At 41.6% G+C, this 17,583-nt stretch overlaps 1 protein-coding gene across 1 annotated transcript in view; it reads left to right on the top strand.

Annotated features, from left to right (window-relative positions):
- GPR158 (G protein-coupled receptor 158) overlaps positions 1–17,583 on the top strand; it is a 197,414-nt gene that overhangs the window by 163,704 nt on the left and 16,127 nt on the right. The window contains exon 7 of the mRNA XM_065629243.1: positions 10,642–10,880. Coding sequence (XP_065485315.1) covers positions 10,642–10,880 — 239 coding nt within the window. The remainder of the gene's footprint in view (positions 1–10,641; positions 10,881–17,583) is intronic.

The raw sequence follows: 17,583 nt of genomic DNA, 5'->3' as shown, positions 1-17,583 counted from the left end.
ATCTACCAGAGACACAATAACTCCTCAGATGCCTGATGAGCTTTAATACCCTTGCCAGGATTTTCATTCCCTTCAGTGTAATCTACTCCAGGTGCACATTTGTAGAGGGATATTGTTAATAATAACAATATCTTATCACATGGAAATTCTATCCAAAGAAGTTGGCATTGTTTATAGTCTCAATTTCTGTTGATGGTAGCCCTGCTATATCTCATGACAGGTGCAGATGTTCCTGATTTTATCTGTTGTAAGAGTGGTTTGAATCTTATCTTTTGCAGACGAGCTAAAGAATAAACTTTGCTTTCAAATACATAGAGGTCTTAGCCATGATACCTGTATACACAACCATGAGATAAAGTTAATATTTCTTCCACAAGTGGAAGGAGAACACAACGCTGATAAAGAGCTTCTTTTTCAGTAGAGTTGATATAAAACACTGCTGCCTGTCAATCACATTATAAAGTGGTTAACATTTATTTTATTAAAATGGGCACAAACTCCCCAACAAATATGGTAACTAAATATTACAGTTATGTGTCTTTCTGCAGCTTTCTGTATCATGTTTCATTAATCACTGTCAGCTTTGCATCATATTATAACGGTGTTGGCAACCCAGCACCTCTTTTTGAGTTCTGCTGACTTACAGAAGTCTGCACGGTGGATCTGAGAGGAGGATTGTGTCTAGTGGGTGTGATTACTCTTTCTTACACCTAAAGGAAGTAAAATAGTCAGACAAATTGTTTCTACTGCATCTGGGCTGTTTGGTTATCTGCCATGGTGATGAATACATTTAAATGAGAGCAGAACACATTTTCACCGGGGGCCACATCAGTCTCGCGGTTGCCTTCAAAGGGCCAAATGTCATTTTAGTGTAACTACATTGATACAGTCCTAAAATGACATTCGACCCTTTGAAGGCAACTGCAAGGCTGATGTGCCCCCCAGTGAAAGTGAGTTTGACACCCCTGGACTAGACCTTTCAGTGTATCCTCCTCAGTGTCCTGGTGATTGAAAAGAAATGCAGATTTGGATTGTTCTTGTTCGTGATTACTTAACTCTTATTTTGTTAGTAAGAGGTAGGTGACTTTGAGGGCTGATATGTAAGAACTCTGCCTGGTTAATTTATATGGACTAGTAGAAGAAGAGATTTTTCCACATATTAACTGTATTAATTTGAGGGAAAGGCATGAATTTGGGAAAATCCACTATCTCAATTTCATCAATGTTAGCTGAAAGTCAGGATTTTTTTTTCATAAGGTTTCCATATCTGTGTATGATTAGCAATGAAGTGTTAAGATTGGGAGGATGATGTGATTAAAAAGAAAATGTATATGGCTTTATTTGGATATGTAAAGGTGCACATGCTTCTGGTCATCCAGTCTGGAAGCAGCTGTATGAACCTGGAACATCCTGACAGAAGGAAAGTGAAAGGAAACAAACACACTCCAAAAGATACGAAAGAAACAGAAGGGCATAAAAGTGATGATGTTTATAAAGACGAGTGAGGTTCCTGTCCCTTCAGTTGCTGATGTTTGCTTGCTGCATCTTTAATAATGGATTACCATTGTAAAGTAACGTGTGGGAACGGCATTTCGCAGTAGAAAAGGAAACAAGTGCTCGCAAGTAAATTTATGAGGAAATACTTCTGTGCCAAGAGATTGTGTGCGTAGTGCTTTAGTGACCCCTCCACAGATACAGTACGTCTCACTGGATTTTTTTCAAGGCAATACACTTAAACCAGTCTATTCTGAAAAATACTTCTCTTGAGTGTCCTCTGACAACGTGTCTAGACCCACAGCCAGCGACAGCTTTGAGCTGTATGTGCCCTCTCCTGCAGGAACCTCCTCCAAAAAGGCAAAGAGAAAACTCAGAAAATTAGGCATCTGTTTGACCAGTCAAGGTGACCAATTTTTAATGGAAAAAACTCAAGGCAACTAGATATATCAGACCAGAAATAGCAGTGTTTGTGCTTAATTCTTGTGTTTCATGCCTTTGCAGGGCAGGTCTTGATTTGATCCAGCTTAGTGAATTTTGAAGTTATATCAAGCTTTCCACAGTCTTCTTTGGTTCTTGGGAATTTTGTTTCCAGGCTTCTGGATCTGCTCCAGGTCTCCTGCTGTCTCCCAGGTGTCTTCCTGAGCTTGCTCAGAGGTCCATTGACAGACCCGACAATATCTCTTCTGCCACAGAAGTCTACTGACACCATCTTTTCTTAAATAATTGTATCTTTAGTGTTTTACAAATATAGCTAATACCAGATGTCACATGGAGTTTGATGATCCTCAAGAAAATCTCATCAGCATGAGAAACTGTGGAAGGAAAATATAATTTGACTCCTAAAGAGAAATTAATTTTGCTGTTTTTCATCTCCTACAAGTGGAGTATTCGGAGAAACCATTTGGTCACTGAAGCTCCTGTGATGACAAACCCGAACTCAAACTCTGCTATTAGGTCTTGTAAATCAACGGGTTTGTGCCGTTAGAGCAGGGATGGGGAAGCTTCTCGTTGCTGGGGCTGTGGAGAGCGTGCAAACACCTGTACTGGTCTATGCATTAATGGACTCCCAGGGATGTCAGCCAGTGACTGCCCAGCCTGGGTGAAGTGAAGATCCTGCTCTAGAAAATTCAGCCGCAGAAGTGTATGATATTATTATAAGAGCACCATTAATAGTCCTTAATGTTGTTAAAGTGGCTAGTAAGACAAAAGAGATCACATAACAGCACATTTCATTTTATGGTGCTTTAGTATAGAAACTTGCCATGTAATTAGAGATAAAAAATAACTAAATTAATGAGATCTTTTTATCTTGTTCGATCCACAATATAGCACACATGAACTAACAGTTATAATATCGTATTAACCACGTGTGTTATGGGATACAAAAGGGAAAACAATGAAGCATCCATTTGTGAACATTAAGACATTTACCTGTGAAATTATGTTGTTTTCCTTCAGTTGCTGACTACTGTTTAGTCCATTTCTCAAAAAGCAAAGTGTACTGATCTGTAAATATGCTATGTATATACAGCTTCTTCCTCACAATAAACAACTGCTAGCAGAGTGAATTGTATTTCGCTCAAGTCCACTCAATTTTTGTTCACTGCTTTTCGACCCAGAGAAGAGCCCTGCATTCTTTTCATGTAGTACCTTAATAAATGAATAACTTAAATTTATACAAGTGATGAAACATAGTGCAGCTGCTATAGATGACTAAGTCTTATAGTTCTGTTGAAAATTTCATATGCATTGTTTTTCTTAACGGTGCAACTTTTCACATCATGCAAATGGATCAGAATATCTACTGTCTTTAGCTTAAAAGGAAGGAGATATTTCGGTTTTCTGGCCACATTAAAGATGTTGAAAAGATACCGTCTTTTTAAGTGGGGCTTATCATTCTCTGATTGGAAATACAATGCTTGCCAGTGAACTAAGGAGGAGCAGAAAGGAAAGAACCAAATTTACTTTTTAACTGGATTTCTGTTTTATCCATGGCAAGACTTTTCCTGTTTGTAGTGTGACTATTTTAAGAACAAGAATACAAGCTTTGGCATAAGCTTTTGACCAGCTACGTTATTGCTGATCACTAGAAAATGCCTCTGACATTCGTAAAGGTTGTTCAAATTGTCTGTGAATGTTTTCAGCAGGAGAGGATGGAGCAGCACTAACAAGGAAGGGAATTTGTGCTGTCCCTGCTGGTTTTACTCATCAGCCTTTGTTAAAGGAAACATTGTGAGCCAGGATCAGGAGCTGGCTTTTGTATTAATATGTTCAACTCTACAGCACTCTGTGAAGCAAATTTTGTAATGAAAGCCTTGAAAACGTTCTTGACCTGTTATAGGAAAGGATTACCAGGAGGCAGGTCTTGCATCTATTTTCACAGTGTAAGCTGCCTGATAAATAGTGACCTTGAGATCTTTTGTACTGCCTGTTCTGAACATCTTTGATAAGGGTAAAGAACTGAATGGCTTTAGATTTACGAAAAGATAATAATCACCTGATGATTTTTAAGAAGCAAATAATTAGCTTAACCAAATCTTGTATAGGCTGAAGGATTTATAATCTTCAGTCTAAACTACTAGCGGCAGGAGTCTTAAGGATCTGTGAATGAAGGTTTCTGCCACAAAACCACCTCAAATTTGAATGAAGAGCTCAGCAAGATTGGTTTGCTTATGGAGAAAAATGTGTGATGAACTGACCTCATTTTTATCCAGTGAGGGGTGTAGTTATTTAAACATATCTATGAGGATGAAATTATTGAAATGACTGTATTAACTATTCGGTAGCAGACCCTGAAAGAGATGGCACTGTGCCTGTCCCAACACTCAGGCATTTTCAGAATTTTAGGAATCTCTCATAGGATTCTGTAGTAGTGAGTTCTCGATTTTGGTGCTACTAACCATGTGACATAACCTTAAACAGTTGACAAACAGGAGACAAGTCACTGCTAGTTGTCTGGGGACAGACCGATGGGCTTTTTGTTTAACAGCTTACATAGTCACGATGTGCTCTGTACGAGTTCTGCTTGGTCAGAGTTTGACAGCAGAGGGTCAGATGTTTTGCTGACACTCTAGTTCTGCTAATCTCAGCAGGATTCGTGGGGGTATTAGTGCAGTAAGTGGTTTATTAGAAGAGATAATTAGCGCAAAGCAGATGAGGATTTCATAAATAAGGAGACTTGCTCTGCATCACTGAAACCTGCTTATATGACCTGGTAAGTCCCCTTGTTGCACTTCCTTACCTCTCATCTTGCTGGTGCTTGGTACATCCATCAGCACACACCCAGGATGGGCAAATTCAGTTGAGGAACAGCCATGTATGATGAGACCTACCTGGACGATATGGTGATATGAAAAAAAGCGCTTCAAAAAGCAACAGACGTGCACAGTTTCAGTGTCTCCTGCAATGGGAGCTCCCAGGCAGTGGGAACAGACGTGGGCAGCTGGGGAGTGAGCTGGGGAGCGAGGAGGCACTGGGGAAAAGCAAACCTCAGCTGATCTGTCAGAAGGCTCCAGCTACCATCCTTGGAACTGACTGCAGTCGAAGAAAGCTTTCTGATCGATAGTCTACCAAGAAATTGAGGTTTTCTCAGGTGGGAATTTAGATATGCAGGTGAAAGGACAAAATAAAGCAAATGTATAGCATGAAAAATGTCAGAATCTAGGCTACATTTAAAGAAATAACAAATAATTTTGTTTGCTCATTCCAGGCTTGCCTACAGATTCACAGACAAAAGCTACTTGAAATCAATACATTTTTATCAAAGCAAGTCATATTTTTAGATTCTTTCCATGTTATTAAACATGCATGACACTGAGAGTCCAGTGCTGCTCACATGGGAATGAGTGAGTGGTTCTGATTGTGGTGGGAAACCTACTGACTCCTGTTGCCTCCCAATACCTGGAGCCTTCGCTTGAACAGCATGTGATTTCCCTCCCACCTTCCCAGTCTACTCAAACTCTTGGAAATTATGGCAGCACAGTTTATCTGCTATACATTGATCCAGAAGGGGAACTTTCATTGAAGCACTGTTGAATTGCCTTTGTACACAGAGTATTAAAACTAATCTAGGAAACTACTATATGGAGTAGGTTAGCATTAAGTCATGACCCATTTGTCTTTGCTTACTAATGGTAGTTTTTGCCAGGCACTGAGATAAAATACACTTTTAACTCCTCTTCACAACTTCTTTTCTAGCCATACGTCTGATAAATGTGCATTACATTAGTTTCCCACAATAAGAAGTTGCTTTAGAGCTCTAGGGAAGATATCAAGAAAACTGCAATTTCAATGTCACATTTTTGAAAGTAAGTATAATTTGTTAAGGAAAAAGGACACCACTGTTTCCCTGATCACTCAGTACACGAGATTATCTGATCGGTAATTTGTTAATGTACCATCAGGATATCCTCAGGTATGAATATTGCCATTTATTAACCACAAAACCCCAGGTGAGGATTTGAAGCCAGGCATGCTTCCAGAGGAAAGAGTCCTGCAGCACAATCTCCCTCCTGTATTTCCAGTACCATTGGTACCTGGGGTTTACCTTCTAACTATCTAGCAAGCCTATGATCCTGTTACCTGTCTCACTGTGCAGACTAGCCTTCAGCCAGCATGTGCTCTGTTACCAAGGTTTATCGGTTTACACACTCGAAGTAGCTGGTGTCATGTTCACTGCTACTCCAGAAGAAGCAGATAAGACATAATCTCTGCACTGTAGGAGGGCAAGATACTTCATAAGATCTTGACCTCTTATCTTTCTGATGTAGCTTTCATATCACAATAAAAATCATCAGTCTGGAACAGAACAGTTTGACAGGATGACTCAGTAGAGCCACAAAATGACAGATGCTAGAAATAATAAATAAACAAACTGTGCCAGGTCATTGCTGTCAAAGCAGGATCCTTCACCTGTTATTCCTGCCACTGATGCAGTCAGCTAATAGTCTGGGGTCCATGTTTTTCTGTTCACAGGACAGATTATTGATACGACATGAAAATTTAGTATGGTTTTTTTTATTTTCTAAGATTACACATTACATCTCAGGATGTAACTTCTGCAGCAGCAACCACATGCTTTGCTTGCTGTTTTCAAGCTGGGGTCCCGGCCAGTCGCGTGAACCAGCACACTCTGTCCCTCTGCTTCACATCCCGTTGCAGCATCGCTTCTCTTCCTGCCTGCTGGGCTTCCCTGGGCTCTCACCTCTCTGTGTTTGCAACCAAACCCTCCCTTTGTCCATTTATATGGAGCCAACGCCTCCTCCCAAAAAAACCACCCGCTGACCATACAGCTTAGTTCTATCCAGACATGATGGTGCAGCCAGCAGTTGGGAGTTACCTGCAGTGGTCTCCAGGCAGTTCATTCAGCCTGTACTGTGCCTTCTATTTACTCTGTAAAACGATGGCTATTGCATATCAGCTTCAGTGCTGCCTGTAACTGTCTGTAGGTCAAAATTTTGCTTGAAGATAGATGTGTATTACAGAAAAACAGGTAGAGCACATGGAAGTGTTCTGTCTGATCTGCCTGTAAACAGAGCTGATGGCATGTCACTGAAAATGATGGTTAGATTATCCAACAACAGCACATAAAAGTGGATTGCATATGCTCAATGGTTTTAGCTGGCTGGGAGAAGAGCTAGAAGATGCTGAGGAAGATGCTGGCCCTCTATCCTCTGTCCTGCTGAATTGTTTCAGTAGTCCCTGGCCTGCTCTTGGCCCACGCTAACCTGAATGCTCCTGGGCCATTTCCCAACGTGGTTCAGGGATTGGCACAGGCCATTGCAGCAGGTGGTGCACGTGCAGCCATCCTGTGTTGGGGGTTAATAGTGTGGGTGCTGGTTGTTCTGTGCCAGTTGGCACCAGTGCAAGGGACAACCCTGGGCATATTTAATTTCCTAGTATAGATGCAGCCCACCAGCTCCACTTCTGTAGGTTGGACATTAGGAAAAGGTTCTTCACCCAGAGGGTGCTGGAGCACTGGAACAGGCTCCCCAGGGAGGTGTCACGGCCCCAACCCTGACAGTGTTCAAGAAGAGACTGGACAACACCCTCAGACACATGGTGTGAACTGTGGGGCTGTCATATGCGGGGACAGGAGTTGGGCTCGATGATCGTTGTGGGTCCCTTCCAACTCAGGACATTCTGAGATTCTATGATTCTTACCTCCCTATGGGAAATCTCTCTCATTTGTGCAATAGCTAGTTCAACCCAATGTATAGATATAGAACAGTGCAAAAAAAGGGGAACTGAGCATTGTCTACCCAGGAGCCAGGGCAGGGATTTGAATCAAGAACTCTGATTTTCTGATAGAGGGTACCTGTTATCAGACAATATGTGCATACTTAGGCAATTTGGTCTCACATTGTAGCAGTTCAACTTTTTTAAGGTGAACTTTGACAGTATGTGAGTCAGAGGTACAGGAAGGAGAACGACCCTCCAGCCTGGTGAGTAAACGTGCTTGTGGGAGGGGAAACTCCTGGGCACTCGTCTCTGCTTTGATATATGTTCAATAATACAAAGAAGAGATGGAGCACCTTCTGCTGGTGTTGAGGTGGTGAGCAGTACAGGTGTGGATTCACATCACGGTACAGAGATGAGAGAATTGTAACTCTGGAGCTCATGTTCTTGTTGATTACTTTTATGCCACAGCGTCTGGAAAGGAGGTTTTTAAACACGGCACATCTTACCCAGCTTTCCTTACGGCTTCTCAGAAAAATGATTTTTGAAAAAAAAAACCCCAACATTGTAAAGGTTGGATTACATGTAGGCCTGCATGTTCAAGGTAGAAATGGTGATAGTGGTGAACACTTGTTTGTCTGAAAAAGATGAGAAAAAAAAAAAAAAGAAATGTGGTTTGGTCTAAATTGGAGGGATTTTGACTGCTGTACTGCAAAATGTTATTTGTTTCACTGTGCTTAGATCAATAATGTAATAGCAGCCCACCCCTCTCCCTTAGAAAGCTGTCTCATAGGCAGCAGTTAATGAGTTAGTACGGGAAAAAATGGAATGGGTCCTGCCTTGTTACATCCAGAAAAGGCTCACGTGTTGGCTTTCAGTAAAATCATCAAGAATTGACTTTGGAGAGCCAAAATATGAAGAAAAATGTCTAGTAGTTCTCAGCTGGTTTGTCCAATTTCTGGGATTCTTAAATCTTAAAAAACATGTATGAAGAGGCTTTCCTCAAATGGCAAACTATACCTGTGAAAAGGTGGATGTTTTCTGGTTCATTGCAAAAAGAATACCTTTTCCTTCCCTTCAAAAACAGCTGAGTATTGATTGGCATTCACAACAGGGAGGAGGAAAGCCTTCACTTATTGATTTTTAGTGTTCTAAAAACGAGGAGCTACTAATGCTGCCCTGGAACAGTAGTGCTGTGGCTGAGCAGTGTGGAGGGAGCCGCGGGCCTTGCCGCTGCGGAGCCGTCTGTCTGTCCTGCCCGAAGTCTTTGGGAAGCTGCTTCCGACATAAAACACTTAGCATCTGTAGAGGGAGAGCAGAACATCTATCAAACATGGAAAGATCAAAAACTGTGACTCCCTGTGGAGGAACTGTTGGGAGAGAAACAGCTGAATAATGTTGAACATATGCAGATCTCTGACTTCACCTAATGCACACTGCGAAGGCTGTGTTTGTAGTCAAATGATGAGTCATTTTATGGATGTGGAAAAGCTTTTGTGCTTCTGCCTTAAAAGACACTGCTCTATTATTTGTTTGAGAGGCAATGCCAGTTGCTTCTGCCTTCTCTTATACAAATGTAAGCATAAATATTAATCTGAGGGGTGGTGGTTTTTTTTTTTTTTTCTGAAAAGACGGGCCTAGCAGTGGAACAGCTTGGGGGGTGGCTTGGTGCTTGGTACCTTGGACAGACTTAAGAGCTGGCAAGGGCATTTAAGAACTCAACTTTCTGAAAAAATTCAAGTTCCCTAAACCTCAGTGGTAATTTGTCCCTTCATGGATATCAAAGAGTATTCACTGGACATGCTCATCCTCAGGAATTAGGAACCACTGTGTTTTTGAGGACAAAATCACTGAAACAGCTCACCTCTTCAGTTTGAAAGGCTCCTCACCCCAATCTCTAAAAGAAACCCTGTAAGCTTCAGCCCATACACTTCCAAAGGTTTGGGTACATGAAAACTTCCCAGATCACCCTTCCTCACTGCCCAGCCTCAGTAACTTGGCAGTGTCAAGGCAGGAGTACTGCAATGGCAGGAGCAGCCCCTGCAGCCTGCTTTTCTCACAGGAAAACACCAGGAGAAGGTTGGATGCTTCTGTCAGATCCCATGCTGCAGGCAACACAAAGAGATATACTGTGCTATGTGAAGAATCAAACTACTCCCTTCTCCTGAGCTAATTTCCTCAAATGTTGGTTGCCCTCATGCTCTCAACAGGACCCTTTTCTGCTTTAGCATGTGGTGATGGGTAGAAAATGCAGATGGTATTTCCCTGAACAGTTGTTGGCAGGAGTAAACCTATGCTAATAGTAAGTGCAAATATTATTAAAGTGAGTGCTACCTGTTCAGTGGCTGTTACATGGTATATGTGCCTGACATATGATGTGGCTTTTCTTATGATGATTCTGTCCCAGCTCAAACAACACGTTATTGCCTCTAGACAAGTCAGAAAACACTTAATTAGCAAAGTGCCTTCCACACTTATTTCTATGAGGAGTATTGTCTCAGAAGCATCAAACTCAGTCGGAAAAATATCCAAGAAGTGCTAATTTTTTCTCTGATAATAGTACGGTTGGGGATGAGCAGACAGACAGGATCAAAACAAAATGAAATCTCACACATGTGGATGCTGTTTTATGAAAATGACCTTCCCTTTTCCAAAGACATAAGTCTTCCATTGGGAGCTGGAAGGTACAAAACAGCTTGACAACACAGCATGTGAATGTGTGTCTCTAACATAAACAGAGCTAATATTTTCTATTATTGCTGCTCTCTGGGCAATAATCAGTCCATTTAAATACGATGAATATGAAAGTAATAATGTTTCAAATTTCCCTCTTTTACATGCTGTCAGGGAAAAGAATGTTGATAATTTTTTTCCAATAATCTGATAGAGAAATGAAATAAAATGAAAGTCTAGTTCCTGTGACATAGCTAGTGCTCTTTTTAATTCTGCGCTGTCTGAATTTTTCAGGGTTTTGAAGGTGTTCCTGTCCCGAACCGCTCAGCGTATTCCATACATGACAGGGGGGCGAGTGATGAGGATGCTGGCTGTTATTCTCCTGATAGTCTTTTGGTTTCTCGTTGGCTGGACTTCTGCAATAACCCAAAATCTGGAGAGAAACATTCCACTTATTGGCCAAGGGCAAACATCTGACCACCTGATCTTCAATATGTGCCTCATAGACCGCTGGGATTACATGATGGCCGTTGGTATGTTCATTTTCTAGCTTACGTTTTATTTCTAAAATAAAGCTTCATTTTCTTTTCATTTTTCTTCTTTTAGAATATCTTAAAGTTTTGTCAGACTGCATAATATCACGTGAAAAGCTTCTAGGGGAATGAAATATTGGCATATGTTTTTTAAATGGGCTGAGAAGTAAAACATAATTAAAATATACTGAGGTTTTTATGACTTTCAAAGGTTTGTAACTTGGATTGTAGTAACAAAGTGATGGGTGCTCAAGAAATTCATCTTTGAAGGCGGAAGATATTTTGCTCTCCTACACTATTAAAGTGAGAAATTGTGGCTAGAATAACAGAAGTTTTTTGCTTCTGCACCACAGAACTGGGCAGAGCTTTTGTGCATGCGGAGAGAAAGAACTTGCAAGATTGCTCTTTCCTAACCTTACAGGAATTAGTATCAGAGTAATGCAAGTAGGAAATGCACATCAAGCGTCCCAACTGAATGTATTTGTTGGATGTGCTCTCAGTGCATGGGATGGGCAGGAGCTAAAAAATGACACCCCGAAGAACTCATATCAAGGAGAAAAAGGACGCATTTTAGTTTCCTTAATTTTGTAACGAACAGTGGATTCCCCATGCCAGGGTTCAGTTGTACAATATCATGTTCTTCCTCCCAATGCCCAGACAGCTTCGGTGCTTCTGCACCCAGAGCTGTTGTTTCTAGTACAGCCCGGGTGTGCCGCCCGCTATCTCAAATACATCAGTGTTTCACAGTCTGAAATAAATTCTTACCTCTCTGCCCTTTCCCTGCTTCCCCATGGTCATCCCACTGACAGAGCTCCACTGCTGAGGATCAGGGAGAGGTAATGGTGGCTCCTTCACACAAGAGTGCAGAGGGCTTGTCCTTTTAAGAAGGACAAGGAATTACGGGAGGGAGTCCAGCAGCGGGCTATGAGGATGATCAGGGGTCTGGAGCATCTTTCTCATGAGGAGAGACTGAGAGAGCTGGGTCTGTTCAGCCTGGAGAAGAGAACGCTGAGAGGGGATCTTATCAGTGCTTGTAAATATTTCAAGGATGGGTCTCAAGAGGATGGGACCAGACTCTTTTCAGTGGTGCTCAATGATAGGATGAGGGGCAACAGGCACAGACTGAAGCACAGGAGGTTCCATCTAAATGTGAGAAGGAGCTTCTTTATTTTGAGGGTGCCAGAGCACTGGAACAGGCTGCCCAGAGAGGTTGTGGAGTCTCCTTCTCTGGAGACATTCAAAACCCACCTGGACGCATTTCTGTGTGATTTGCTTTAGATTAACCTGCCCTAGCAGGTGGGTTGGACTAGATGATCTCCCGAGGTCCCTTGCAACCTCAACCATTCTGTGGTTTCCTCTTCTTAGAAGCAGCCTGGGTGTATAAGGAGCATTTTCTCTGAGGGTGCCATACAGAAGGCCAGCGCATGGTAATGCACAGCAGTTTTAAAGGGCAAACCACTGCTGCCAGCTTCTGCAAGGACTTCCTGTGGCTCTAAGGTGTCCCTGTGCTCTGCTCCTCCCTCCTTCAGGCAAGATCTCAGAGGCAGTGGGCACACTGGTACCCTGTGTGTCAATGCGCTCGCTGGTACAGCACACCGAGGAGTATAAAGTAGTACGCTTTGAAATGTGCCTCGATTTGAGCCCTTTTGGAGGAATGTACGGATAACATATAACTCTACTTTGCAGTAATGGAATAGTACTATTGCCAGAGACATTGTAAAATTAATAACAGAAGATAATTAAATGTAGAACACTTGATGATGTCATCTGTACTCACCGGTTTTGCATCAAAATCTTACTGCATTTCACAGCCAGTAATATAGTTTTATTAAAACTTTGATAGTGGTGGTCGTTGCATAATGGCCAACAAATGTTTTTATTCTCTGAATTTTGTATTTATGGTAGTGAAGTGATTAACAACTCGGATCTTAGTTCCTAATTATGATCAATAGTCCATTTTGAGTAAGAAATTACACAAGCCGCTGTCTGCCGGGTGTTGGAAATTTTTAAAGGTATATTTATATCTAGAGGGGTTTTTAATTTTTTTCAAAATACACTCAAGGGCAGTAGAGGCAAAGCCAACCTGAACAAAATTGGGCAGAATTCCTTATGTTCTGTCATTTTGCCTTCTTACATGAACTACCTTATAAGCAGAGTAATGGTTGTGCAAGTCTTCAGCAAACTGTGCAGCCACGTTAGTGGTACAAGGAGATGTACGCCTATGAGTCTATACTAACGTGTGTGTGTATATATATATATTTATATATACGTGTGTGTATATGCACTTCGAGATTTGTATTGCCAACAGCAGTTTGAAAAGCTTACAGCCGGTAGGACCTAGTTCCAAAATTAGATGCTTTGTCTAAGAGATATGTCAGGAGAAATACCCATTATGCAGAACCTCTTTTATTCCTATAATTGACTGGGAGCAGCCATGCAAAAGATTCTATCTGATAAATTAATTGATAGATTATTATATTTGATTTAAAATGCTAAAATAAAAAAGCTGGATGATAATTTATGAAGGGCTTGTTATTGCATTTAATTTAGTCAGTCACGGTAGTTTATATAAAACTAGTGAGGGTTTTGGAATATATTCTGTCACCTATAGCCCCTGTTTTACTCGGCTGTCAACACGTTACTGAATTGTGGAGAGGGAATTTTCAAGGTCGCAGATTAATGACGTGAGAATTAACAAGATTCTGTTAGAAAGTTGTAATGAGATGAATCCTTTATGCTACCAGAGATTACTGGAGTTAGGATTTATGAAGCATTTTCCATACTAATCATGCCACTTAGGTTCTATCTCTGGAGATTTGTATTGCAGTGAATGTTTTATATTTACATTTCCATTAAGCTTAAGAGGGTGCTCTTTGGGAGAGAAGCAGGGACTTAGACAAGGCTGTCACCATTTCTAGCATTGCCTCTATGTTCTGTGATATGCTGATGAGAAAATTAACATTCAGTAAATATTATTTTATCTATATAATGTAGTATAAGTTAGCATGCATTTTTCTTGACATTGGATACTTTTGTGTTGCTTATTTGTCACTTCCCTAGATTCTTTTATTTCCTTTCTGTTTGTTTCTGCATCACTTTCAAGGTTGAACCATCTGCCTCATTGACAAGCCATGGCATGGTTGACAATCCGAGATTTTAGAGAAAAACCTGATGGCTTGAGAACACTCACCCACAAAACCTTTTCCCTATGGCCTGTCACAGCTAGACACCAGTTAGGAAAAAACCAAACAAACAAACAAAACACAAACCACAAGCCATAAACTTTTGGTACCTAAGGGCTTGCAGTGTCACAGATCGACCTATTATTCTTTATCCTGAGGGAAAAATCCCATAAGTGAAACAGATATCAACACAGGGTTTAAAATAACTTCCCACAAACTGGAAAAAAAAAAGGCAAAATAATAAGTTTAATGAACAAAGCCCCAGGCAGGAGAGAAAGGCGGGCAGGGAGACAAACGTACAAACACAAATAAAAAGCAGAGGTGAAATCTTGGCAGGTGGATGTTCCTGACTTCAGCAGGGCCAGGGTTTCACCCAGCGTGGATAGGATTTGAACTGAAGTTTTTAAAAATCCCCCCCCATGCATCTTTGTGTGTTTTTCAGTGTTTTATTTAAACCAGAAGCGAGTGTCAGGTATTAACTAAGCACAGGGAGGTGTTTTTCCACAGCACCTGGTTGATTCCCAGCTGGCAGGAGCGGGGCTGCTGCCGTAGCCCCCTAATCGGTGGGTCATATTCTGGGTCCTGGGCATCAAGAGGATTTCAAACACGAGGCTGTGTCATGGTTACTGCATGCCCTCAGCCAGGAAAAGGAACAAAGTAAGTATTTCAGGCTGTTCCCAAGAGAATTCTCTCCCACTTTTCATTTGTTGATGTGTAACGCATATAATCTTTGCATCTGAAGAGCGTATGAGTTGCCAGGACAGGCTCTGACGTATTGGGCATTAAGACTGCCTGTCCAGTTTTGAGCTAGAGCGTTGTAATACAGCCTTACCAAGCTCTTTATTAAATTTTCTATGGGTCCTCTGCTGCATTCAGCAAATGAGTGATTATTATTTCTTTTTGTTATCCCCATTTAATGTGGCCCTATGCCATATATTTGGGGTGTGTTATTCAGAGCATGCAATGAATAAAGAACCGCTCATTTCCAAACAGACATTTTAAAGCCATGTTCTCCTTAGCATCAATGTACAAAGATTAAAGCCAAAATTGTCAACTGTAGCTGTAATTTTTGGGTGTCTGTCTTGAGACATTTAGGGGCTAGTTTTTCAGAGTTCTGTTTATAGCCTCCTCTGTGTGGAAAGCACAACCAGGAGGCACTTGTTAGAATTCAGATCTCACATTAGATACTCAGAAAATGTACTATGTAAAAATAGTGATCACTTGTGAAAAGCTTACTCTAAGTGATAAGACCAGGGCTGTATAAAATGTTTGCAGCAGAAATAGGAAAAGAATCCTGGTTTACAAAGGAGCCTTCAGCTCTGTCGCTTTCCTGCCTGTAACCCACCTCTCCCACCACCATGTACACTTCTTTCACAGCCCGCATCACCAACACTGTCTGTGGTTTATGTCCCTCATCTCTAGGATATGGTAAATCTGGAAAAGGTATGAGGAAGAGCAACAAAGGTGATGAGTGATGCAGAATGTCTCCTCTATGAAAAAAAGACTAAATCAAGTGGGGCAATTCACTCCTCTGAGATTAGCTGTTTCTTCCAATTTAATGTAAAATAAAACATGCTTAAGGAAGGTAGAGGATGTAGCTTTTTTTAAAAAAGTTGTTGGGTTTTGTTTAACAATGACCCACCAACATTTTGCTGTTTTCTCAAAAATAGCTGGAACCTCCAGGTTGAGCAGTTTGGGTCGCATTACCCCCTGCAGTAATGTTGCTTTTTCTTGGTATCTGCTGCAACATAGGTGAAATCACATAGCCTTTACTTAGGTGCCATTTCCTACAAAGTATTTGTGCTAAGGAAACCATATTTGGGTTACCTTAGCCCCACATTAAATATTGGTAAATGCCACATTGAGATTCTTTGCAAGCCACCTGCAGGAGAAGATGGCTTCAGGAGAGGCTGGAAGGTGCTCAGACTTCCTCTTGTCTTTGCAGCACCCTTCTTTGAATCCACTTCTACTGCTCCAAGTCTTTCCAGCCCTTCAAGTACTTTGGATACCGTTGGCATTTGCTTGCATCCTCTTTAAGATTTAAGAGGTCCCACACTCAGCTTGCTTTCAGCTGCTGGTGGTAGATCTTTCTGTTCTCCTCATTTCATCCACACACAAGTGAAGAGCATGATGAGGGAGATGGAGACAGAAGAGTGGCCAGCTGGTTTTAGTAACAGCAGTGGGCTGTGGAAGGAACTAGGCAGCACAGCACATCTGTGTAGAGGAAGTATAAGGGCTAAGAGAAGTGCAGAAATCAAGGGAGTTCCTGGTGATTGTATACCTGAGTGCTGGCCTATGTTCATGCAGGCATGTTTCTCACTTTTAAGTCAGTGGCTATGTTCCCATGGCAGCAAAAACCATCTCTAGGTCACTCACAAGCCATGGGACCAAAGACCATGGGTCAGCATGTCCTTTGTGTTACTTCAAATGGACCTGTGAGGCAGTCTTGTGGCTGTGTGGGGGATGGAGCATGCTGTGCACCCCACCAGCCAATGGACCTCTGCTTTTCTTTGGGCATTGAACAGCCACAGGCCATGGAAGTTCTGGAAGAAAAAAAAAGTCAGGATTCGGCACCATTAATTCTTATTCCACACAAAAGTCTCTGTATTGCTGTGCCTAGCTAATTAAAATGATGCTGAGATACAATGAGAGAGACAGATAAACCTCTAGTAATTTATACTTTGCCAGGAATAAGTCAGCACTAGGGACTGCTACATGTAATCACAGTTCATTGAAATATATGAAAATCCTTTCAGTTAAAGAAAAATTTCTCTGATGACATGGTGCAACTCTCCAGGTGGGAGATTGGACGCAGTGAGGCAGAAAGAGACTGCACTGGCTGGCAACAGAAGAGCAATTGAGGACACAGTTTTTTCCTATTTTAAGATGGTGTGTGCCCTGCTACAGCCAGCACCCTGAGTGAATGAATGGATGGAAGAGCCGTGCTTCCAGATCCATAGCTCACGGCATTTCTGCAAAGGCGATTTAAAGTGTAGATATTAGTCTGATGAAATGAAGTGTGATGGAGAAGTAGATGAGTTGTTGTAGCTGTGTTATGAATATAAGCAGAGTTGTAATCAGTAATTTGTGTCCAAAACCTGAGGAAAAAAATGGTGTAACTGTTGGAACAGTACCATTTTCCCAACATTACAAAGTTCAGAATAGCAAATCATAGAATAGCTTGGGTTGGAAGGGACCTTCAGAGGTCATCTAGTCCAACCCCCTGCAATGAGCAGGGACATCTTCAACTAGATCAGGTTGCTCAGAGCCACGTCCAGCCTGGCCTTGGATGTTTCCAGGGATGGGGCATCTATCACCTCTCTGGGAAACCTGTGCCAGTGTTTCACCACCCTCATTGTGAAAAATTTCTTCCTCATTTCTAGCCTGAATCTTCCCTTTTTTAGTTTAAAACCGTTACCCCTTGTCCTGTCGCAACAGGCCCTGCTAAAAAGTCTGTCCCCATCTTTCTAACAGGCCCCATTTAAGTACTGAAAGGCCTCAATAAGGTCTCCCCAGAGATT

This window comes from Caloenas nicobarica, chromosome 2, assembly GCF_036013445.1.
Source record: "Caloenas nicobarica isolate bCalNic1 chromosome 2, bCalNic1.hap1, whole genome shotgun sequence".
Lineage (NCBI taxonomy): Eukaryota > Metazoa > Chordata > Aves > Columbiformes > Columbidae > Caloenas > Caloenas nicobarica.
This window is presented reverse-complemented; position numbering and strand designations above follow the sequence as displayed.